General features: G+C 36.7%; 2 protein-coding genes across 3 annotated transcripts; one reads left to right on the top strand and one right to left on the bottom strand.

Moving 5' to 3' along the window:
* Window positions 1-3661: 3661 nt before the first annotated feature.
* Window positions 3662-13114, bottom strand: LOC140799434 (cell division control protein 6 homolog). Of its 2 annotated transcripts, none has more exons than XM_073153780.1 (18): window positions 12739-13114; window positions 12587-12665; window positions 12268-12488; window positions 11604-11678; window positions 11417-11523; window positions 11196-11302; window positions 11018-11077; window positions 10758-10831; window positions 10535-10585; window positions 10024-10073; window positions 8779-8842; window positions 8319-8408; window positions 7419-7484; window positions 7231-7326; window positions 7060-7149; window positions 6783-6973; window positions 5883-5997; window positions 3662-3889 (listed from the first exon to the last, which is right to left on the bottom strand). In XM_073153780.1, exons 1-16 carry the CDS (start codon window positions 12934-12936, stop codon window positions 6938-6940), a joined length of 1464 nt encoding a protein of 487 aa, XP_073009881.1. In that variant the 5' UTR covers window positions 12937-13114; the 3' UTR covers window positions 3662-3889; window positions 5883-5997; window positions 6783-6937. The 2 variants fall into 2 exon arrangements, with proteins under 2 accessions (XP_073009881.1, XP_073009880.1); XM_073153779.1 differs by having other exon boundaries at window positions 3662-3877; window positions 12739-13048.
* Window positions 13115-17338: 4224 nt separating this feature from the next.
* On the top strand, window positions 17339-19437 carry LOC140799199 (nematode resistance protein-like HSPRO2). The gene has a single exon (XM_073153380.1). It carries the CDS (start codon window positions 17826-17828, stop codon window positions 19215-19217), a length of 1392 nt encoding a protein of 463 aa, XP_073009481.1. The 5' UTR covers window positions 17339-17825; the 3' UTR covers window positions 19218-19437.
* The last annotated feature ends 6630 nt before the right edge of the window (window positions 19438-26067 follow it).

The raw sequence follows: 26067 nt of genomic DNA, 5'->3' as shown, positions 1-26067 counted from the left end.
AAAATACCTTCAATCAATCAAGTCATACTAAGAGTATTTTATTCATTTTTAAAATAAAATATTTCTACTTCAAATCTAATCTACGTTGTTTTTTAAATTATAGATTTAATTTATAAATAGTAAAAAATATAAGAGGCAAACCACAGTTACTTTATAAAAGTTATAAAATAAATCTAACTTTTTTAATAATAATAAAAGTAGAAGGAGAAGAGAAGAAGAAGAAGAGATCTATCTGATATCGAGACATGGATCGGAGAAATCTACCGTACCAAATCTCGTGCCCAACTAAGTGATGCTGAGCTCGATCTTTATGAGCTGGAAGCAATGACTTTGGGTCATCAAATTGGGTCCATCGATGACGTGTTGGAACTTGGAATTTAGAGAAGACTGACTTGGACTTACTACCCTACTAATTAGATTAGACCCACTCCTTTTTTTTCTTTTCTTTTCTCTTTTTCTCCCTCCTTTTCATTTGGATAATTATAGTTCGATCTTATGAACGGCCGTCAAATTTTAGACAGATATATTTCTTTAACGCATTGATTCTTAACTATAAGAAAAATCTTTGAAATGTTAATTCCGATGGTTAGCTTTATAATAATATATGAGTGCGACGTTATTAATATTAGATTCTTTAATGATAATTTTACTCTTTATTTAAAAAGAAAAGAAAAGTTATTTCATAATTAATAATATTAAAAAATATATATATAGATATATATAATTTATACTTTATATTTTTACTATTTATAGAAAACACGATGTATAATATTCAACTCAATCTAATCTAATCCAATTCAACCTAAGAATATTTTAGTTATTAAAATGATTAGATAGACTCTCACACTCATATGTTTCTTATATTTTGATTACATTGGAAAATATAATATATTCAGTCTCAATCCCAATCACTAGCCTAAGTGATGGGGGTGGTCCGTAGATTGTCCGGAGTTTGTTGAGCTTGTTTATATATGAGGGCTGACTCAATTATCTAATATAATTATTGAGAAAGACTGACTGACTCCACTCTCTAGCTTATAACCTACAAAACTCTTAAATTATTACAAATAAATAAATAAATAAATAAATAAATAAATTCTGATGCAACCCAAACTTCTACTTTTACTTAAAGATCACCAAATTTAATACCTCAGTCGTTAAGCATGAGTACTAGGTTGACCAAATGATCCATTTTTCGTTTTCTCTTTATCCTTTCTGTGACGTTGATTAGGAGGATTGGCAAAGTCTGAAAGGCATCCTATTTAGTTTGGCCAGTTTCAGCGTTGTTGGATAAAAGAAGATTCGGAGTGGAGTGCGATGCTGATGCATCACCTTCCTCAATTCGAGTCAGTATCAGCTGACTTTTCCATTCTATGCGGTTGGGATCTTATCTCTGTCGAACTAAGAGATTGGAGTTTCAAATTAGAGAATCTTTCTTTGCGAAACAATTGTGCCGAATAAGTTGTGATTGAAGTCGACCTGTTATGATCCGCGGTAAGTTTCAATCAGAAGATTGGCTTAGTTGTGCAACCTAACTAGGTGGTGGTCCGTCTATTAATTTATTCTTTTTCTTAGGATTGAAATAGAAATATGATGTTAAAATGATCGACGCTAGTAAATTACATTTTCAAACCCTAAGCTATAATTTAAAGTATCTTCAATCCAAATTTCTTTTAATGAGAATCTTAATTTGGATCTTGCTACATTATAGCTTCAAATTTAGAGTTTAAGAGAGATTATTGAAACCCAGCTCTAAATTACTGTTATGTTTTTAAAATATAAAATTACCCTCTAACGATGTACAACATCTTTTTAAATTCCATCTATATCATTGTCTTTTATTCGCTAATTGATTTTTCAAAAAAAGAAATTCTGCGATTTCATTAAATCAATAAAATGAGTCTAATATTAAATTATTTTACAGCTAATATAAAATTTTAAAATTTAAATAATATATATATAGATTTCACTTTTTAAATCATAAATTGTTTTTGCTATTTAGAATCTATATATTATTTAATAATAAATAATTTTAAAAATAGAGCCTGAATAGATTGAAGCGCCACCGGACGGGGCTTTTGGGGGCCCATATAGAGGGTAAAAATGTAATTTAGTCATACCAAACTATGCGAAAAGACTCAAAGAGCCAATAGGTTTCTTTTTATTATATTTTTTTTAATAATTCCTGGTGGGTAGTGGGATGTGGAAATCGTGGCAGACAGAACCGAAGATTTGTATCCTGTGAAAGATAAAAAGAGTTATCTTGGAGTCAAGGGCTCATTCTGTGTGCCGAAAGTTTTCCGCCGATGAAAGGACAAAAGGAAAGCAAGCATACGCATTACGCCCGGATGGTGACCTTTTTTTGCAAATGCAAAGATCTCAATAACCCTAATGATTTACTCTTTGGCTGCATTCCAACTTTTCAAATTCGAGATTTACCGAATATGAGTTAAATTCTCTTTAGTTCATTTTTAATATCTGATGAATTTATATCAGTATTCGAATAGTTTAGTTTATGCAGATACAAATATAAATTAGAGAATAATACCTGCATATTATCTAATTTATAATATTCTAAAATATATGAATCTCCAATATAGTTTTAAATTATCTATAAATTCTTATATATTCAAAAAATAAATAGGAATATATTTGATATTAGGTCCATCAACATTCGCATCCGGATCTGCAGAATATATTTTTTGATACATTCACCCCTAGCTGCATCCAATTTACTCTAATATATCTAGCACTAGTCAATGTAATCATATGTTCTCCTGAACATATGATTACACTATAATATAGCAAATTAGAGCTCTAACGTGACACTACATTATCTTAAAAGGCCTTCCCAACTATGAGTACAAGGAGTGTAAATTTTATAGTAAGAGACTATTGAACATTTTCAAAAATTTCCTAGAAGACTGCAAGCAGAATAATCTATGTGACTGATTACGCATTGACCATATAACCTCACGGTATAAGTTTATAACTTCCTCTGGATCTGACTTGGCTTCTTCAAACCCTGCTTCGTTGACTGGTCAACTTTCTAGTAGAGACCACGAATAATTCCTGTCATATATTTCTCAATTGATTCAAGCGCCTAATATGAACATAACAAATTAACAATGGTAGTAAAATTTAATAAATGAAAAAGGAACCTTATCAAGCTTTATTGGGAAAGCGAAAGGAGAAGGAACAAATCAAGCTGCTAACACTACTAGAATATTAACGATCGGCAATATTTCTACATGTCGGCAAAACAATGGCAAACGTCTTGCAAACGATAATATTTGTAAAATCTTCATCACATTTTACCAAAATATCGACATTCACAAATGTCAGCAAATGAGCAAATGTAACATCTTCACTGACAAGCAAATGCCGGAAAATAAATTGCCTGACGTTGGCAATTGGTGACAAATATGTTACTGGCAGCATTCTGAGACGCTAATAAATACATTTTGTTTAGAAATTAGAAACATCAGAAAATAGACTTTTAGTGACATTTATCAACATTAAACAATTATCGGTAAATAAGTTTGTGCATACAATTAGTAAATATTGGCAACAAGCTTTAGAATGGAAGAAACTGTGAACTAATTAATAGTATACCACAACAACCAAGCAATTCTACATATTAGACGTAAAAGAACCTAGATTACCAAAATAATAAAACTATATGCATAAATTAATAAGTCAATCTTCTAAGCAATCATCCAAACATTAAAAAGGAAATCAAGCAATCACATATTCACCATAGTATACGACTATTCGTTATATTCAATATAATGAAGCAAAAAAGAAAAAATTTCTATTATGCTTTGACTTCATCTCCTTACATCAAAAGATTGCTTCATCTCCCAGCATCTTGAATCTACAAAATTTACTAACATAAAAATAGTTAGTTTCAAAAGAATAAAATAAAAGTAAAAATTGCTATCATAACATACAAGTTCTGTTGCTAACAGTAGCAGAACTAGTTCTGCTACAGCTAACCACAGCAGATCTATTTCTGCTACCAGCATCAGATATAGTCCTGACTGCTGAGTCCCAAGGTGCAAAAATGTTCAAAGTAATTATGCCTTTGCATCATTGAATGAACCTCGACAAACCTTTGCTATGAAATAAAAACAAATCATTTAAGCTGCAAATAGCTGATGCAGCTATCGTATAAAAATCTGTAAGAATATAATTCAGATCCTAGGATCTAGGTTACAAATTTATAGCACTTACACTTCTTATCACAATCACCCATTTGTTTTATATATGACTAGACTACAAATCCAATCTCTCTGAAGGGGAATGATAAAAAAAACGCAGGTTCATTCAATTACAATCAACAGTTAATCAATCCGTAAGAATCCAGCAACTATGCACATCTGCTATTGCTAACAGAAATAAATCAACTAAAAAAATGCAGGAAATACTACAAATGGAGAAAATATACAAATAATTAACCACGTATAGAACCTTTTAAGGAGAAAATATACAAGTCGTGACAAAAAAAAAAGTGATGCAACTTCCACAGGAAAAGGCTGCTAATCATGATATTAGCACGTATCAATATCCATTGAGAAAGAAGGGAAAAAAATTGGAGCACATCACTGTTCTATAAGAAGAGGCTTTTATAAAGATCTATAGCACATTAAATCATAGTCCAAAGTTTGGTCTCAGTTTTAGTTTCAGCTTTGTTAAAAAAACGAAATATTTCAATCAGTTTTGGTTCTAAATTTGTTGCATCAGTTTCAGGCTTCTTTTGATAAATAGTCTTTTTTAATCTTAATTTTCAGTGCATCACACAATCTAATATCATTTAAGCAATGAGGTTTGATATTAGGTACAAAGTCGGATGCAAATCAAATCTAGCTTAGAATTAAAAAACATACATTAAAGAAATAGTTATTAGAGTTGTTTTGATTGGCTGCTAGTTTTGGGGGACAGTTTCAGATTGGATAGGACTGAAACATGAAATGTCTCGGTTTCGGATGAAACATCAAACATGCATTAAACAAAAACAGAATGAATAAGGTAAGGCAGAATTTTCTATATATCTAGAAAAATTAACAATTCTTCATGAGTTAGTAAACTATCAAGAATTAATTTTTACAATCATGAAAGATGTCTTACAAATTCATAGCACCAGGACTTATCAAATGCTAGGATATGAAACATCTTTCATGTTTGTAAAAATTATTAGTTGCTCATTCCAGAAAAAAAAAGGCTGCTAGGATATGAAACATAAGATGCACATATTTCTCATAAAACTAATTATACACACCAAGTATTATCTGATATTATGTGATCTACGATAAAGGTTCTGAGAGTCATGAAACCAAAATCACTCTTCCAAATATAAGACTACGAAAATGAATAATCAAATGCCTAGGCCAAATTACAGAGTGAACTAACAAAGCAATCGGTCAGATTTTAATGATGCTCCCATCCCTGGGGACAGAGCAGCTCCCATGTGAAGAAAGAAAATTATAGTATTAGCCATGAAATGTAGAGAAAAAGAAAAAAGTAACTCCTCAGCACCCTTCTGGGAGCTAGATTAGCATAGAGACCATGCATTATCCAAAGTTCGCACATAAAAAATCACTTAAATCAGAGACAACAGGACCAGAATCTCAACAAAAAGAAGATCCAATCTAATGCGGTCATGGAATAACCCAAAGCTATGCAATATTAGTCAAGAATCGGTAAAAATCTGACTGTCTCTTCCCTTTATTGGAAGATCCATATAAGTAGCATATACAACTCACAGCGCATCTACTACATCCGAAGAAACAAAGACAGAAAACAAATAAATCTTCGATATTAAAATCTAGACAGAAAAATGAACCACAAACAATTCAAGAAAGAGGTTTCATGAAACTCACATCCCACAATATATCACCACCTCTCACTCCAAGCGCTTGAGAATCCTTGACTACAGGTTCTCTGGCAGTGCATTACAGCGTGCTCCTAGTCGTACAAGGGACAAGCCTCAAATTCCTGTATTTGGGAACAATTAATGGAAAAGGTCACCAACTATTGAATCAGCCGCTTTGATCGTCCAGTGGCGCAGAAATACCCCAGAGACTAAGATGGACAGCATGTCGACTTCGTGCCACATCGTAGCAGAGAAATATATGGCTATCGGGAAGAGAATGCCCTAACCGTAAAGTAAAAGTGGCTGTGGATTTGGGGACAAGGAAAGAGGAGGGAGACTTCTAATAGGAAATATGAGGTCCCTGTGGTGTTGGCTTTGAAGGTGGAGATGAGCGTGGCAAGGAGATTCGGAAAATTTTGGATAAGAGCAATGGGCGTGAGAAAGAATTTTAGAAATGTCGGCGAAATCTACAAGGATAACAACATTTCTTTAAGTGCCGGTGAATCCGATGAACAACATTTGGGACAATTACTGGCAATATCTCTAAATGCCGTTAAAATTATTCTAACCCGACAGTCGACGCTACATGCCAGAGAATAGTAGCAAACTGACATTTCTGACTGCCACTAAGAAAATTGCAGGTGAAAACCAATTTTCTTGTAGCGTAAATTTGAAGGCGCTTTCTCAAAGAAAAAAGATTGATGGTGTTTTTCTTTGCAACTAAAAGGTTAATATAATAGGGAAAAAGTTCACCACTAAGACTTCAAGTGGAAAGAAGAGAAGATCTCTAGTTTAGGATTTCACATTAATGGGCAAATCAGGTAGGTAGATATTCCTGATATATCCTAATTGCATGGCAAAGAATATATCCCATGGAGCAGGGGAAGAAAATACGGCAAACGCTTACCTTTTTGACTTTAGCACTGTTGTAGAATCAGATCATTAAAGGCATGAATTTGAGGTAGCACACTTAAAGAACTTGCATTATTGACTATTGAGGATGATTTATCATGAAAAAGCTTCTCGTGGATTCGAGATCTGGAAAGAATCAAGATGCAACTTTTACTGCTCCAGGCAACTTTGAAAAAATCGATTTCCCTGTGTCACAAGCTCATTAGTAATTTACATATCACAGGGAAACGGAAAGCAGATTAGCACTATTATAACAAGTGATGTGTCCGCACCTTGAAAGCAAAAATGATATCTGAAGTATCAATCTGTAAGGTTACTCTTCTCAACTTTTCTTCCTTGGATTGTCCAAGTTTGAGAAGTCCCTAAGAATTGGAATTCCTGCTGTCATGTATACTCTAACAGAAATTTAAGTCTAAAATAGGGTATCTAGTATGCATTTCTACCTGGTCACTTAGCACGCTGCACATGCTACTGAATTCCAGAGTACCTGCGGCTGGGATTTGGGTGGATTTGCAGATCTCCGAATATGATCTGTTTAGCTGTGCCCAAAGGAAATAAAAGAATTATCAGAACCAGAAGTGATTATAAATTGATACATCTACAAGCTTTGAGGCTTAGGATGCAAACATACCTCTCCAATGGTTGTAGCTTTTCTCTTACAGTGGCGAAAAAGTTTCACTGTGGCACACAATATTATCTGCAGGTGCCAAAGCAATCACTCAATAATTCTAATGTATGTTTTTTTGAGCTTTCCTAAAGCAAAAAAGGCAGGAAAAATTTGTTTATACAATCAGCTCCAAAATGCAAATAATCATAACAAAATTCACAGAAATAGTCTGTTTAGTGCATGACACAAGGCAGAAATAATTTTCACAGCAAAATATGCATATGTTCGATGTTCCCTACATAATCAAATCCAAAATGCAAACAATCATAAAGTTGTTCACAGAAATAGTATGCTTCATGCATGGCTTCACGAGCTTCCTTAAACAAAGCAGAAAAGAAGCTCACAGAAAAATATGTATTTTGTTAAATGTATCCTACATAATCAACTCCAATAGGGAAAGAGGCTTGAGACTGCAGTTTAAGGCTTGAGCTTCCCTATTCGAGAATCATGGTCCTATTCGCACTAATGTTTTACCCTGCCATTGCCGGTGTAAGAAGCTTGAGGCTGGGGTTGTGAAGCTCATGCATGAGGAACCCTGCATGTTATTGTGTCATTTTCTTTAGGTCAAAACATATACGTGCCTCTTCAGGCCAGGGCCTCTAAGCTATTCATTCTATCTAATTTCTAGTCCATACTTCTATATTCATCTATTAGATTTAGTTCTGCTTTAAACTATGTTTAATTATACTTTTGTGCTAATTAGTTTATTTATCCCCAAAATTTCTAACAATTTGAGAACTCAAGCAGTTTCAAAGACATGTAAGGTTATTTTATGCACGACGGCATCTGCAGCCATGAAGAAATCATTTTGACAGAGTTAGAATGCAGTACATGAAAAATGTAATCCATAATTCCAGTGTTTACCTGCTGATGTTGTGGGAGAGCGAGTATTATGTCTACTACAGCTGACTTAAAGGCCTTAGATAAAGCAATATCCATGTGATCAAATGTTACCTGCAAGAAAGTTAAAATCTTGGGTTATAAGCACTATCTTGAAAGAAGCAAAATTTGATGTTGGAAATTCAGCCCAACTGTCGATATTATCTTCTAGAACTTCAAGCAATATAAAATGTATAGCTCCAGTAATATGTGAGAACTATAGTATCAGCAGACTTAGCAATTTATTTATATCCTTCAAAAGGAAATGCTTATTTTATTACAGAAGGGCAATCTGGAATTATATTGTTTATTAGATACACTTGAATGTAGAATGGCCTTCAAACTTCTGGTGTATGGCTTTTGTACGAATAATCATAAGACTGATATAAGTTTGTTCCATATAAGCTTATCTATGCAGTGCGGTACTGAATATTGTCCAACTTACTATGTCAACCTCCTGTTCCTGAGAAGCATTTCTTAGCTCCGCTTCAAGCACCTCTATTGCACTCCTGCAATGAAGAGAAAAAAGAATGTTCACCTCATTATGCAGTTTTCATCTCTAAAGAAACTGTAGTACTTGTATCTTAATTTGTGATCAGCTATATTAACACTAGTTATGCACATGACATCATATGATTCTAAACTAGAGTGATTTATTAAAAAAAGTTGATGTTCAAATACATGCAAAATATCATGGTTGATTTTTTCCTTTTTCTTTTCTTGAATGGTCCTTGAAGTAGGAAAGCATTAAACTCAGTTGTTAGTAAAAGTTGTCAGGACTTAACATCATTGCTTCATTGCCTCGTGAAGCAGGAAGAGGAAGGTACCGCAAGTAAAAGTGCTCGCTAGTTTGCCTAAGCTGAACATGAATATGGAAGCAAAAGGAGATGACTGAAATAGGAGGAGCCAATATATCTGAGAAATATAAAGTTATAAACAAATAACTCAAAGAACCCAGGTTAGATCAGAGGGCATAGGGATGATTCCCAAATTACTAAGCTCCTCCAAGCTGGCATTTGAGAGCAGAAGCGATAATATTCATAAATCTGCAGAAACCAGTCTAGTGAAACGAAAGTAGGATATCTGGATTACTTACAATAAATTAAGGTTACAGGTCCATAGTTGTCCATAACAGCAGAGAGGACAGGAAAAAGGAACAGTCAAAGGGTAAAAATTCAGCCTGTACTCCATTGCCTGCTGGAGGGAGGAGATTGTCAACAGAAATGAGTCTCATATCTCAGCTCAAATATAAGACCCCAAGCCAAACATTGATGACTCTTGCAGAAAAGGAAATAACTTTTCTTAGTGCGAGCCTTTTTCTTATGATGTGCAGCTAAATTCATCAGCTTCGGTGCCGATCAATTGATATCTTCTCAGCATTAAAATCTAGTTAGAAATTTGATAAGATGTCTCTTTGCAAATGCAAAACATTGCCAGAGGATGAGTGAGGTTAGTCTAATCTCATTGCATTTAAGATATCATCACCAGCGCATCAGGTAGGGCTAAAAAATCTAATAATCCAAATGCAGCATAAAAGTTGATGCAAAAAAACTGCTTAATATTGCAATAAGAAAAGTGCTTTCAAAACGTTGGGCAGCTGTTGTCCTACTAATCCAAAAGGTTGCAGAAGTTAATAAAGATGAAATTATTTCCTGAGCAAGAGAAGATCTGCATTAACAACAATATTTACCTGCAAACACCAAGAGCTCTTCTCATATCTCCAGAGGCAGCAGCAACTTTCTGTTAATCACAATCGCATATGTCATCAGAACAGTTGCTTTTAAATTTATCAGCACTGGGATCTAGGATGTGACGGAAGACTACAATTTCCTAATATAGTTGAGCTTGTTTAGGAGTTAAATGCCCTTATCCTGGAAACCATTAATGTGAAATGGTTGATAACTTGATATGTATCATGGATCCCCATCTAAAGGATTTAGCTTTAAGCTGAATTAGATCTGATTATGTATATCTGATCCTAGTTTTATGGTGATCCTTCTTCTATTTGGATTGTGTTTGTGACAGCTGATTGTGTTGTATGATTTATAGGTACAACAATAAATTTACTTAATATATTCTACATGAAGAAACCTAGCCTCATACAATATGGCGTTGCCAAAGTTTATATGAAGAAACTAGAATTTAATGGATTCCAATAAGAAGTGAAATATATAACAATGTAAAGTTGGTTATGAACTTACCCTAGCACAGAATTCTAGAGCTAAAGGTTGGAAGACATTGTACCCCAGAACCTGCAATACAAGTGTACTTTAAGAATGCTTCATCTACAGCACTTTAGAAGTGTGATGGAACTCTAGGAAATCTTGACTTCCATTGATTTGCCATAAATAAAATAGATCAAGCCTCAAAATTTGAGGAAAGTCTCCAGCAGTCGAGGAAGAAAGAAAATAGTATGAAAATCACCATAAGCCTCTCCTGGATGATCTTAAGTATCTGATCTTTAGAGTAAGCCCGGAAAGTTACGACAATAGGCTTGCCTGTCATAATTATAACAAGGAACGTTAGTTTTCTTTTTCCTTCCATTTAAGGTACATTGAAGCACATATGATGCAGAACGCATTTACAAAATTTAATGCTAAGCAAATCATGGTAGAAATAAAAGATGTAATATTTTCCTGCACAGATTATTCAAAATATAAGATAAATGAAGGCAGAATCCTCACAATTCAATGATTCAAGCTTTGGAAGAAATCGATCTGCTAGATCTATGGCGTTCGCTATTCCTGCAAAGATAAGTTGACATGGAAATTGACAACAAAGGTCTGAGTATTACGCTAAAACAGAATCCAACTTCAACTCCCAAGTAATTATCAAAGATAGGCACTAGCCTTGAAATTTTACCTATTAGTATGCATCTGGAAAATGGGAAAGTTGTAAGCATGAATAGATCATGAAGTACAGCTCGATCTTTAGTAACTAAGTAATCAATCTCATCAACAATGATCAATCTGTCACAAAATACATCATCATATTGCAGCAAATTTGGCACCATCAATTTGGTGACATTGTATGAATATTAAAGAATACTAGACGACACTACAACAGAAAGGTAGAGTTCTCACATCATTCTTCTAGAAGATGAATGTCTCTGAGAAAATAGGTGTTGCAGATGTTGAAGAACTGAGAGTCTACCATTTATCTTCTTGCGAGAATGGAACTTTGCAACTATCTAGAGTTAAAGCGTATCATTAGAAATGATATGGGTTACACTGTGATAGCTAAAAATATTGTCACCCGCTGAATGATTACCTTACTGAATATTTCAGATGTGTTAGTTAGAGAAGTACAATTGATTGCTAACACATCTGGTGATTGAAGCCCTTCCTGACAACCAGATCAAACAGATAAAGTCAAGCAAGACAGACATATGTGGTCAGAAAGATGAAATCAAAACATCTAATCAGAAACAAAATTTGGCATGTTATTCCAGCAAAATATTTTAGATGCTCTTTGCAATTTGAAACTTACTAGTAGATTTCAAACATTTACAATTCTAATTGCTATGCAGAAAAACAATTACACAGTACTCTTAGATTAGCCAAATTTATCAAGGGAATTACTCTATCATTTCTAGTAGTTGCTAGAAATTTTATTTGCTCTAATTTTATTTACTTTCCATGTACTCAAAACTGTGATGCTTATGTTTTCCTTCTAACAAGCTGGAACCTAAGATTTGCTGATAGCTTGACAATTGTTAATGGCAGTATACTTGAATAAACATTTCCAAAATCCTAAGGCTGCTATATTTTTCTGAAAATAATTTCATATATCGGCTGATAGCAATGTGATCTCTGCATCTTTGAATACAAGATTGCACCATTATTATTACAGCATAAATTGCCCGGTGGCTTATTTCATGACTTAACTGCAACAAACTGTATGAAAATCCAAAGCAAGAACAGGTTGGTATTACTTCTCCTGACCACAGCACAAGGCTATCCTTCACCTTGTCAATAGACAAGGTCTTTCCAGTACCAGGGCATCCGCAAACATACAAACTACCAGCTTTCTCCTGCTCAATGCACGCCTTGCAGAACTCAAGAACTCTCTTCTGCTCCTCCTCACGGCATACCACATTAGCCGGCGCCGTGGCTACATGAAGCGCTTCCTTGACTGCTAGCATCTGTGCAGGATCTATAACAACAATTGGATCAACCCAAGCAAGCACAAATCAGACAATTTTTAATTGTCTACAATGAAACACCAAATTCTAGAGATCTAAGCGTACTCGCCTCTTGGATTCCACTTAGGCTTCTCTACGTGATCGTCATATAATCTTTTCCTTGGAGACTTCGACAGATTGCTATAAACCTGCAGACCGATGGGTTCGCATCACAAATAAAGTCGAAGAGAGGATCAATTCGAAGGGAAAGGATGGGCTTACAATTCCGTTGCAGATTTCTCCAACTCCGCCATTGGATCTGCGAGGGGAACTCCATTTCGCTGGGGATCGGGCATCGATCGGGGTAGATTCGGTGGATTTGGATCTGGATCGCTTCTTGTTGGGGGTGGACACGCCCCCTCGTTGTTTCGGATAGGAGGGAGATGAGCTGGGATTGCTTGCGCTTCTCAGCGTAGGCATTGGAGAGCTTCAAGGGATGCGGATCGGGAAGAGACGAATCGAGAAGGAAGGATGGTGGAAGGGAAGAAAGATATAAAAGGCGATCTGTTTTTGGGCGGGAAAGGGAGGGAAGAGATGCTTTTGCTCCCGCCACGAACAAGTTGGTGTAAACGAGACGGCTCTAGATCTAACTCAGCTCGAAATTAATTTCGACCCAATTTGATATTTAGGCTTGCCTCAGCTCAATTCGAGCCAAGACAAACCAAGCCCGACAGCTGCAGCTTGCCCATGGATTAGGAGGCTGGAGGAGGAGGAATAGGAGGCTAGAGGTGATCATCTGGACCAATCTACCCATGCTTGGGCCAAACCCACAGAGTCCGGACCCAGTATGGCCCGGCCCAGCCCGAGCCCCCAATTGGCAATGGGCGGTACAAGCCAGGCTTTTGCCCACTCAGGCTGGCCCAGAAGCTCTCTCTCTCTCTCTCTCTATATATATATATATATATCCACCATAAGATGGATCATAAACTATGAAGACAAAAGAAGCCGAGGACTAAAATGAGAAACTAAAAACTAATTGAAGAGAAGAAAATTCTTCTTCTTTCCATGGCTCACCAACAATTCTTCAGAGACATTAGTCGTGCTCCTTCTCCTCCGGCGTAGCCAATCGGTTGCTTACACCATCATTCTAGAGATCGCTCACCTCCGCCATCACGAGCAAGATGTAGAAGGAGCTCGAGCTGAAGCCATCATCTAAGAAGCCTTTTCTAGTGAAAAAGCCCGCCACAATTGGTGAGCTAATGAGGGTGCTAGGTGCAGATGAGGGTTTCAGTCTTTCAAAGCAAATAGACTCGTAAATTTGGAGGGGTTTACTCTGAATCTCACCCAACCCAACCATTAAGCCCAGATCATATATCATGCTAGCAAGTGAGTACTTCTTTAGGAGATAGAGATTGGTGAACCCCTCCCCACTCCTGCGAAGGAAAGGCTTAGGGAGGGGAGCGATGAGTTTGAGGTAATCAACAAAGTTCTTGATGATGTTTGAGACGAAGTCCGTCAACCCGTTGCTATAGAGCACGACGTGGAGCGCGATGTCGTCAATGTAGCCCATGGCGACAAGCGCTGGAGGCGGCAACGTCAAGGTTCCCGAGGAGGAGCTCTTCGGTACAATATCCCCACTCGAACTCATCATTTCCCTAGGGTTAGAATTAAGCCTAGCTCGCTCTCTCACGAACTAATGAGCAGTAAGGGGATAGAATTTTCTAGCTTGGCCCTACAATTGGCCCAATAAGTCCAGCCCGAACTCAACCTGACCTGCCCGATGATCACCTCTAGAGGAGCCTGAAGGAGAAGGGGGATGAGGACGATGACGAAAGAGTATGAGGAGGCCAATGGAGGAGGTGGAGACAGCGTGAGATACTGTTGCAAATGAGGAGACAACGGGAACTCCCTTTTTGTTCTCATCTTATCCTTTTATGATTAGGCCCCTAGGTGAGATTATATGTATGGAGAGTTTTAGAAAATGGATTTGAATCAAGAAAACGATTTGAATGTTATTCACCTTTTTATATTAACAATCCAAAAATTTTAGTATAGAATTGGGCTTCAAATAGTTATGAATCATAATTCACATATGGCACAGGGAACTTTTATTTTTTTGGCATACGGAACTTACTATCATAATTATCAATTATGGTTATTGAAAGTAATTTTAGATACATAAAGATAATAATAATAAAATTCTATTTAGGTGCCAAAATTGATTGGGAAGGAGTGATTAGAAAAATCTATTGAAGTAATAGCCAACTTAGGCCTATCCATTAAATGCAACTCTTGGAATTGAGAAGTGAAATCGAGCCTTTTGAACTTGAGCGCCTACTCCGGCTCAACTTGAAATTTAAATTAGAACTTACAATAAGCTTTGGCTCGACTCAACTTGAGCCTAAGTTTTAACCGAGCCAAATCAAGTTCAAGCCGTATTTTGACACCCCTCATATTGTAGTGTTATCGGATCAAAGATTCGACTAGGTACGTCCCATACTTCGAGCCACTTAGCACAAGTTAAGGGTGGCAAAAGTTAATCAGACTGAATAGTTGAGTCGATAATTCTCTCGCTCGTTTGAGGGTCAGCCGGGCTTCTCGAAGAACAACTAGGAGACACAAAGTAGTTAACGTTTTATTAAGAAATACAGGAGTCAAATTATAAATAGTTAAAATATACAATGTGAAATTGAAAAGAATCCCCCTTCTACTGCTTACACTCACCCCTTCTCCAATGGCGATGTAGTAGCTTTGTCGCCAAACTCTCTATCCCTATGGCTAGACATGATCATCGGGCAGGTCGGGCCGATCGGGCTTAAAATAATTACTGCAAGATACGTAATTATGCGTATGTGATATGTGATCTATTTCAGCGTGAAATAATCGGAGCTTTTTATCTTCTCATTATTCTTGCATTATTGCTCCCAGCATCAGATGCATTTTTTTTATCTATACATGTTTTCGACTATTTTTTAGATTTAATATTATTTAATAAATAAATTTTTAAAAAAGTGGTAGCTTCAAACTATTTACATAAATATATCTCTCTTTATTTATTTTTTCTCTCATTATCTCCGCCCATCCTCATGTATTTCTCACCCAGCCCAAATCACCCGTTCTCTTAATGCCACCTCAGCCAGTCCATACGCCCATTAGTGCTTGAATGTAAACAGTAAAGTTTTAATTATTCTAAGATTCGGATCTGTTTTACAAGCCGCACGAATAATTATGCAGCTCATAAGTTAAGCTCAAATTTGTATTAATAAAATCTGAATTGATCCGCCAAACTGACGAAAAACGTAACATCTTGACAAATAAATATTAAAAATCTGATAACAATATCTAAAAGAAAAATAAAATCAAAACCATCTCCCTCAATTCTCTCTCACTTCTCCACTCCGCCACCACCACCCTGCTCTCCTCTGCCATTGCACTTACTCGAACCGCACCGCTAGGGGTGAATAGTAAGTTAAAACCCTCGTTTTAGTTATCATAAGAGAGTGTTGTATAACTTAAAACCCTCGTTTTAGTTGTAAAATAAGCATAAATTTATTCTAGTATAATGAGATCAATACTAGTGTATAGTAATTAAATAATAACTTATTCGAATACTAGTATACTAATATATATTTCTCTCATTTTCTCTTTCATCTAATATTTTTTATTTATTAACAATATCTAATTAATCACTATTTTACTCTTAAAAAACATCTCCTTAATTAAATATCACTCTTTTCTCTGTTCTCCTCATTTATTCACTATAAAGAGTATTTTTAGTTATTTGTTAAACTATCTGCTAAATTTATTACTATACTAATTTACAATTAAACACTGTAATAATCTAAACTGGTATAAGTTTTCTTGCCTAGAAATTAGGAATAAGTATAGCTAAAGTAGTTTAAAATTTATTCAACAACCAAATAGATTTTGCAAAAATTATCTCCCCACGCTTGAAGAAATGAACATAATATATACTGCTGATGGTTGACCTAAAACGTGGCACATCAATTGATAGACGTATAGTACATTTATCTATTAATACTTATCTAATTACTATATGGAACTTTCTTGCTATATTAACTTTAGTCTTTACGATTTGAGAACAATATATGCTGATATGCAATCTTCTTAAGATTTAGTGCTTGACTCGGTTCATTGACTCAGTTTTTGTGTTTATCTTTCTAAGCGCTAATATGGCGTAGGATGTAAGAATCCTTAAGTGCGATTATTAGTGATAAAAGTTATCGAGAAATATATAAATATTCCAGTGTATCAAAAATAATATTAATTAAATTTCAGATAACAAATATATGATAAATATAAATAAATAAATAAATATATATATATAATATATATTTGTCATTCTATGTGTTAGAAAGTTTATTCGGTTCTCTATAATTTTATCTTTAATAAAGAATATTTAAATTTAATTTATAATTATTTATTTAAATATATTTAAAAAAATAACAGTTGTATTTTAATCTAAACTACAATAGGGTAAATTCATACAAATAAAATTATAAATGATGAATTGAATTTAGAGCTAATCACATAAGGTCAAATATAATTTCTCGTAAAGAAAATAAATAAAACAATCAAAATAAACACGATAATTGATGCAAAATGAGAATAGTGGGATATCGGCACAAAATTATCTAAGAATCGGTTCCCATCACTGTCCAAATGAAAGACGGAGGTCCATCATTGTGCTGCATAGTCTAACAACGTCATATTAGCATATTATAATTTCGCGAATATAGTTATCCCCGAATAAAGGCAACCTTATCCATGGCTTCCCTGAGAGGGACCGGCGGTACCGGTCAAAGTTAGGTAGCTCCTCATGGAAGCGACTAACGAGTCTAAAACTTCCAGAATATAGAAAACTTTTGGTGCAAATAATAATAAAATCATATTTTTACATTTACAAGTATAGCAAGTATATAAAAACTTACCCAAAAATCTTACATAATATGTTACTAGTAGGAGGATTAAGGATAGTAAAATCCATGGGAAAATGTTATGAAGATCGAATCAGACTCTGTCATACGATTACTAGAGGCATTAGAAATATCTGAGATTGCTAATTTGAATGCTTTCCAATTACTATTAGTTATCTTTCCGTTGTAATTTTCATTCTCCATCTTGCATATTTTTCTAATAAATTTTCTATCCAGATAAGCTCTTCACTTTTCGGTTTTGTTTATTGCCGCGGTTTGGAATTTCAAATCTTTGTCCCCTCGGCCCTCACACGTCTTCTTGGTTCCCATTAATCCAGTCAAGTTATCCTGCCTTTCTTGTTAGTATATATCTCTCTATTCCTCTCCTAACGCAACTACGCAAGCAATATTTCGTACTATTATTCTAGCGATATGATCGAATTGGAATTAGAAACAGCGAATAACAGCATGGCAATTCAAGAGTTATCCTCGATATCAGATAATTTATCCAAGGGCGAGGCTTACCTATCCAACTCCTCTTCTTCCCCAGAAGACGAGGACGACACTTCCACCGCTGCATACGGGCTCTACCTTCGACTCCCAGAGCTCTCCAAACTATGGAGCTCCAGAGAATTCCCCAGTTGGAGGAACGAATCCATCCTGAAGCCGGCGTTGCAAGCCTTGGAGATCACGTTCCGGTTCATCTCCATCGCCCTCTCCGATCCCAGACCCTACGCCAACCACCTCCAGTGGGAGCGGCGGCTCGAATCGCTCGCCGCCCGCGAGATCGAGCTCATCGCCGCCTTCTGCGAGGAGGAGGACCTCCTCGGCGGCGGTGCGCCAGTCACCGGGCTGAGCTCATCGGAGGGCGTGCTGCCCCGTGATCGGAGCTCGCACGAGGTGTGGAGGATCCCCGGCACGAGCCGCGCCGTCGTGAACCGCACGAGCGAGGCGAGCCTTCTTCCCCGGCTCGCCGCGTGGCAGAGATCCGAGGACGTCGCCACCAAGATCGCGTACCAGATCGAGAGCCAGATGCGTCGGTGCGCCTTCACCCTGGGCCTCGGCGAACCCAACCTCACCGGGAAACCCCCCCTCGAGTACGACCTTGTCGTCCGCCCCCTCGATCTGCACCTTTTGCAGAAAAGCCCCTCCGAGTCCCGCAACTCTAGAGACTTCGAGAACGAGAAGCTCTTCTCGATCCACCAGATCTCGGAGTCGTGGCTCCACGCGGCCGGAGAACTCCTCTCGCGGATCGATGAGAGGATCGACGGACGTGATTGGGCGAAGGCGGCGAGCGATTGCTGGATCCTGGAACGGATCTGGAGGCTTCTAGAAGGATTAGAGGAGCTGCATCTGCTCATGGACCCGGACGACTTCCTCCGGCTCAAGAGCCAGCTCGGAATCCGTCCCAGCTGCGGAACGGCTTCCCTCGCGCGGATCACGTGCGCTTCCAGGGATCTGAAGGGCAGGGTGCCGTGGGTCCTCGGCGTCGAGGCGGACCCGAGCGGTGGGCCGAGGGTGCAGGAGTCGGCGATGGAGTTGTTCCGCTGCCGACATAGAGGGGAGGAGGGCAATATTGGAAAGATCGATTTGCTGCAGGCGTTTCAGGCGATCGAGGTGGCGGTGAGGGGATTCTACTTCGGTTACCGCCAGGTGATCGTAGCAGTGATGGGGAGCTTGGAGGCCAGTGGGAATAGATCGCCGTTCTTGCCGCCGGAATCGTTGGATTCGTTGTCGCAGTTGTTCTTGGAGCCGCCGTACTTCCCCAGCTTGGATGCGGCGAAGACGTTCCTGGGGGATTTCTGGCAGAACAGGAGGCAGTGACGGTGCTCTGGGGAATTTGGGTATACTGTTAAAAGTATATACAACTTAGTTTGGATCACTAATTAGTGATTAGTTAATAGGTTACATATTCGTGTTGGATTTTCCCTTTGGTGCTCTCTTTTGATCCTTTTCGTTTCTCTCTACTGGCTATTTTGCTGTGTAAAACATCTAAATGTTCCTTTCGTCATTTGTTTATTTGATTTTATTCGTTAAAAACTAATTATGTGATGGTTATGAAGACTATCTTTATCTCTATTTTAAAGAAGAAGAATTAAAAAAACATAAAAGTATATTCGGTACTTTATGGTGGGTGATATTATCCAGTAAAATGTAATACTAAGTTGATTAATGGTTATATTAATTCAAAATTTTAATGGGTATAAGATATCTCATTTAGACATGCAAGATGTGGGCCCATTAACAACCCCATGTAATCCTCTCATTTCAGCTACTAATGTCACGACTTTATAGGTGAACCCTTTTAACCCAGTTTATACTTCAACCTCTCCCAACTAACAACATAGAACAGCAGCTTTATGAACCATCTACGGTTAGCCTAACAATACGAGCCGCGTATAGTTTTATCGAGCCAGCTCGGCTCGATAAAAAGACTCGATCAAGTTGCTCACATTTGAAACGAGTCAAGCTTGTATTAATTTCAATCCTGTGATCAATTGGATTAGCTCATGTTTTACGTGAATCACTGCATATTATTTTCCTTTTCTTCTTTTCCCCTTTTGAAGCAAATTAATGGTGAAAGGCGTGAACCCTAATATACTTATAGAACACGAGATGAGAAACAGAGAGAGAAGTTGGGTCATGCATGCATGCACTACGTGTCTTCAGAACCACAATATATGGGATGCTTCATGCAATTCACGAAGAGCTCACACCAGGACAAAACTAAGCTTGTTGAACGAAAGAAAAAGAAAACGTATGAAAAGAAGACAAAAGGAAAGGAAAGGAGCCTAACGGTCTTTGTATTCTTCTCCAACTAAAACCTCAACTACGTTGCCACGTACATACTAACCAATACAAGAATTAGCCCGACCCCTATTCGCTCCAAACTTAAGACAAAAGCTACCAAGGCTTGACCAAGACGACGACTCCATTTGAAACTACCACTAATTTGCAACACCATTAGAAGCTGCCGTTGCAGCTGCTGCTCTGCGTCGGCTGCGACATTTGCCAGTACACCATCTCTATCAAATCCATATCCCCCTTGCTACTCGAAGAAACTTGGTCATTCACCAGATCCACGTTAATGTCGTTCGGAGACGTCCTTGTCTCCGAGTTGAAAGAACCATTGGCATTAGCGTCGTAGTTCATCAAAGGAGCTCGTCCGACTTCCGGCGAAGCAAGCAGCATGCACTGATCGACGTCGACGTCGACGTCGCCGGAGAAGAAGTAATCATCGACATTGCTAAAGCTCGAGAGATCGATCGGATCAAGAACGGTTTGATGATCTGGGTCGTCACTGCCAACGTAATACCCGCCCTGATTGATGCTTCCACCAACCGAGAGGTCTAAAAGTGTCTGCATTGATGGCATGCACTGCTGATCAATGTGAGTCGCAGTAGAGGTGGAGGAGTCGTAAGCTAATAAGGATGGATCCTGAGGCACTACAAATGTGACGCCAAATTGGTTTGGTGCATTTGGTAGGTTTAGACTTGGGTTAGGCGACTCTAGGCTGGTGGCTTTGCTTCTGATGTAGTCCTCTAGGATAGATGAATGGGATCTTGCATCTTGGCTTGTCTTTCTCTTGCTCTTCCTCTTTGCACATTGCCTTCTTTTGGTTGCATTCCAGTGATTCTTGATGGAGTTCTCAGATCTTCCAGGGATGTGCTTCGCGATCTCGGCCCACCGATTGCCGACTCTTTTGTGGGCTCCAACCAGTAGCCTCTCTTCTTCCTCACTCCACGTCTCCTTCTGCATGACATGAAAGAGAATAAAAGAAAGAGAGAGTAATCAAGAGCATCTCTCCATGTTGCACAAATCTATACATGGAAATGTTAGAACCTTGATGTCAGGACGCAGATGATTATGCCATCTTTCCCTGCACTGCTTCCCAATCCTACCAGCCAAACTCTTAGCAATCTGAGACCATTTCCTTATTCCATATTGGTTCACCAACCTGACCAACAAGCTGCAAAAAGAAAATATATAAATAAAAGAAAGACTCATAAAACCATTGTAATCTTACATGCACTAGTTTTTACAAGAAATTAATTTTAACTTTGTTACATACTTATCTTCTTCAGCAGTCCATTGCCCTTTAAGAACGCTCGTGGCGGTGCCGGCGGTCGTAGACGAAGACGACGAGCTGCACCTAGCCTTCTTCCATTCCCTGCTCACCTCTCTCCTCACCACTACCACCTCCTCCTCCTCCTCCTCCCCCTCAACTTGACCTAGAAAACCACCATAAAAACTCGACTCATCTAACAAGACATCACTCGGAGGAACACCTACCGCGCTGCTGCTTCCCTTTCCATGGCTCATCTCTCCATGAGAAGAGCTAGAGAGGAACCTCTTCAACGGAGTCAAAGGTGGAGCTGGCCTAAGAGAGGAAACGTTCCTCTCCACCACCTCACGAAATCCATACTTGGCTTCCATGACCAAGAAAAGTAACAAGAAAGATAGGCTTAGAGAGCTAGCGAGAGAGAGAGAGAGAGAGAGAGAGAGAGAGAGAGAGAGAGAGAGGTGGAAGAGGAAGAGCTAGAATGGAATGGCGTAGATTTAGAGCTTTCTGGAGCTAAATCTTGGGAGAGAGAGGGGAAGAGGCTACAGTTATGGGAGGAGGAGGGTGGTCTAAATTGCTTTTATTAGTGTATTAATCCCAGAGTTGCCTTTTTTTTTTAATAAGATGGAAATTAATGGCCGTCAATATGAAACTAATCCGACGGCCGAGGCTGCTCCTGAGCTAGTAACGCCTCAGCTTCCCTTGCGACCAAGGATTCTCATCTAACTCGGACTCAATCCGATCCAGTTCGAGTTGGTGGACAGGACTTATTTGAGTTTCAAATTTTGGAGAAAATTATAAATAACACTCTATAATTTCATTAATATCTTAGGGCAATATAAAGCATTTATTATCATTTATTATTGTTGCCATATAGAAGTTGGTGGCTAACTATTTAACTATTAAAGTTTTAAAAAACATCAAATGAATTATTTTGAGGTATTTATAAGTTTAATTATATATAGACGAAGGAGAAGACTATATAACTATGTTACTTTTGAGAGATAGAAGAGTAGGACTTTTTACATAATTTAACTAAACACTTTTAAATATTATAATTGGCACCCGCAATCTTTTCATTATTTTAGAATTGCTTTCACAGTTAGTTTTTTTTAGAGAATGTTCATATTTAAATAACTAAATAATATTCTTTATTAATGTTTAGAGTATAGAATATGATTTTAAAAAATCTTATAATGTGATTGCACATAATATTATATAGCTTTAAAATTATTTTTAAGTAATTTATACAACTAAGAAATAGTATTTTGTAATCTAGGTTCAGTTTTAGCTAACGGAATGATATTTTTATTTATTTTTAAAATTATTTTGATGTTCTAAAAAATATAACGATTATTATAATATTTTAAAAGTTTTCAGTTAGGCCGTGTTGGGCCAAACTTATGCATAAATTAGGCCCAATAAAATAAATCAGAAACCCTTTTTTCTATGGTTTCTAACCAAACCATACGGCAATTTGATGGAGATTAGAACATAACACACCATTAATTATGTTGATCTCTTTTAGCATGGAATAATTACTGCTGATGATGATGGACTAATATATAAAAAAAATCCGGCAAATTCCAATTATAAAATGACCAAAATCTTATTATATTTATGTGTGGGTAGTTAAATCTTTTTATATTCCTACTAACAATTACAATTTGATCTTAACTATAAAAAATAAATTATAATTTTTCCTAAAATTTATAAGGCGAGGATAGAGTTTATTGCGGGAAATCAACAAACTATGCTCTAGTCCACAAATCCAAGTGTAATTCTTATCTCAAAAAGGAAATCAGTATCATAATATACCATAACTATCAGTCACATAGTGATGATATTGTTCACAATTATCTCACAGTTAGGGGCATGTCATTGTAGTGTAAAAGTTGGGGCATTGGGCTGTTGGAAGTCATACGAGGTTACTATGATTAAATACTCACTTTCTTTGTCAAACTTCCAAGGGAGGAGAAGAAGAAAGAAGATGTAGGCCTTCAAAGACCAGTGGGAAAGAGATTGCTAATTTGACATTACATTCTTGGGCCAATCTAACCTAAATAAGATTCTCCCTCACAAGTTTTTTTTTTGTCAACTATTCTTTAGGGATTGGGATTGAAGGCTTAAGTTGTGGCACTAGTTATTAGCCAGGGTTATTGATTAGATCAGAAAATGTTAATTCATTATCAACTCAGTGGTAGAATATAAAATATAAAACTTATCGTTCTTTTAACCCTTTAAGTCGTTAGAGTAATTAGCAAATTAATATGGTACAAGAGTGGAGGTTTAGATAATTAGAAAATTATATTCATGGACAATGTTTTCAATCATGAAGAGCAAACACCAACATCTCTATCACACCCCGTTGAATAATTAAAAGGAAGAACTTTAGTTATTTTGGATGTTTGCTTGCTTTGTCTACATTCTCATCTTGTTCCTTTCTCTTAAGTTAGGCTTCTTTGGATGTATATATGCATGCTTTTGTACTTTAATATTCTTATCATAAGAAGCTTGAGAGGCCAAACTACCAATGAGGATTAAGTAGGAGCTGGAGAAGAATCTAATCCAAACACTATTTAGTTATTTAATCATGCAAAAAATTTATTATTGCATGACAAGGACAAGCTATAGTTTTTATTTATTTATTATTCTTTTAAAGGACAAGCTATAGTTTAATTTTTTGAGCTTCTTCTCTCAGACACTATTATCTAATTGAATAAAGTGTCTCGTAGCTACCACTGAACGATTCATTTCAAGAGTTTTGCCATATATATAAACTAAGGAGATTATTTTAAAAGTTGGTTTGCGAGGTTATAAAATGATGTGACTGAGATCTTAACAATGATATGCTTATAGATACTTTACTAATATTCTACAAATAGAATGTGCATGGCATCTTATAACCACCACCATCGTCATTTAGAATAATGCCATATCTATAATGTTTGTAGAAGACTTGTGAAGTATTTAGGGGTAAGGTTCTTTTCAGTGTCTAGAATCTCATGTGTTGGGCCACTAATATAGTTTAATGGTTGAGTTTTATGAATCAATGACGAGATGTTATGAGTTTAATATTATTGTAAATATTGGGGGTGATATTAAAGTGAATTTTTTACGCAAGTATTATATACACATAGATTAAGCTAAATTTCTTGAGAGAGTTGACAAAAAATAAAGATCTACTATGCTAGTATTGTGATATATTGTAACGTATTTTACAGCGTCACTGATATCTTACGCTAATATTGTAACGTACATTATAGCGTGAGGACCTCGTGTGTTAGCATAGTAACGTGTTTTATAATCATGCAATAGCGTCGATGGAATGCGTGTAAAATGATTAGATACTATATAGGTATATATTAATCAACATTTTATTTTTATTGTCCCAAAAACACTTAGCCATCTATCCACTTAATCTATAATTGCCGTATATGGGTAAGTTAAATTAGCTATACATGTAATACTCATATTATAAGTTAGTCTGTCCCACTCGGCTATGTAGAGAACTTTATTGCACTGACAAATGTTAGTTTTAATTTAACTCAGAATATTTTTAAGATAAATATAATAAAATTAAGGAGTCTATTTATGAATACATACACACACAAAAAATGTTAATAATAATAAAAGCAAAGTGTAGCATGTTTCAATTCGTATAATTCTCTAAAAAAAGTCGAGATAAGCAAAAGTTATGCACCTTTTTCTCTAGCAGTTGTCGTTAGCCACCAAGGAGTTCTAATAACTAAATATTAGGGTCCCAAATCCCCAACTATGAACTATTATGAAGTAATAACTATGAACAATCTCTAGTTTGGCAGGATGCATTAGACCACATCAAAGGCCACAAGTCTTCTCAATGTTTTTTTTTATTTTTTTTATTTTTTTAAGTCTTCTCAGTGTTGGTAGTGGCGTTTAGTGCATGGCCTGAACCCAAACACTAAACAAGGCCATGTGAGATGTACACTAGAATGCTATCCCACAATTCTCGGATAAATGAATTAACTTGGATTGTTATTCGACCACCCCCACTGTCGTGTGTCGTGATAAGAGAGGGACAAGAGAGGGTTGGATAAGGATTACAACGATTATGCTACTGTATTCACTATTGACGCTGCTAAGTAGTCAACTAGCTTTTTGATGATATCGACTTAAGAACTTATCGTCCCCGTGAATAACTTCACGTCGATCGTAGTTTCTCTGAAAGTGCTAAGACTATTCAGACAACTCTAACTCTTAGTTAACCCGAGAGTTAGATATTTCTAGGATAAGCACCACTGGTTTGTTCATGAATCGTTCGAGGTAATCGAATAACTTGCTCAGGTTGAATAACTCAGGGGCACTTATTCTTCTCATAAGCAACTCAAACTGTTTCCTATCTACTTTGGACGCGACGAAGGCCATTTGTAGGTGAAGATCGTCCTCCTTATAGCATTAGAAATAATAATTACGGAGAAGAATATTAATTTTTTTTTTCTAATGTAAATATTATAAGCAACTATCTTTAATTAAAATAATAATAATAATGAAGAGAACGTTAAAATAATCCCATCTTCAATCAATTTGTGAATCGTGTACGCGGAGTTCCATAATATTCAGCTTATTATA

Source organism: Typha latifolia, chromosome 12 (genome assembly GCF_019914945.1).
Source record: "Typha latifolia isolate L0001 chromosome 12, TyphaL0001v2, whole genome shotgun sequence".
NCBI classification, from domain to species: domain Eukaryota; kingdom Viridiplantae; phylum Streptophyta; class Magnoliopsida; order Poales; family Typhaceae; genus Typha; species Typha latifolia.
The sequence above is the reverse complement of the archived record's forward strand: the minus strand, read 5'-3'. Positions and strand labels throughout refer to the sequence as shown.

Bases quoted from the DNA above. Each gene is read 5' to 3' on its own strand.
- LOC140799199 (XM_073153380.1), top strand. From the start codon at position 17,826: ATGATCGAATTGGAATTAGAAACAGCGAATAACAGCATGGCAATTCAA.
- LOC140799434 (XM_073153780.1), bottom strand. From the start codon at position 12,936: ATGCCTACGCTGAGAAGCGCAAGCAATCCCAGCTCATCTCCCTCCTAT. The intron at 12,489-12,586 runs GCGAGTACGCTT...TTGTTGTTATAG, and splicing joins GCCTAAGTGGAATCCAAGAG to ATCCTGCACAGATGCTAGCA. The intron at 8,409-8,778 runs GTAAGTTGGACA...ACTTTCTTGCAG, and splicing joins AGGAACAGGAGGTTGACATA to GTAACATTTGATCACATGGA.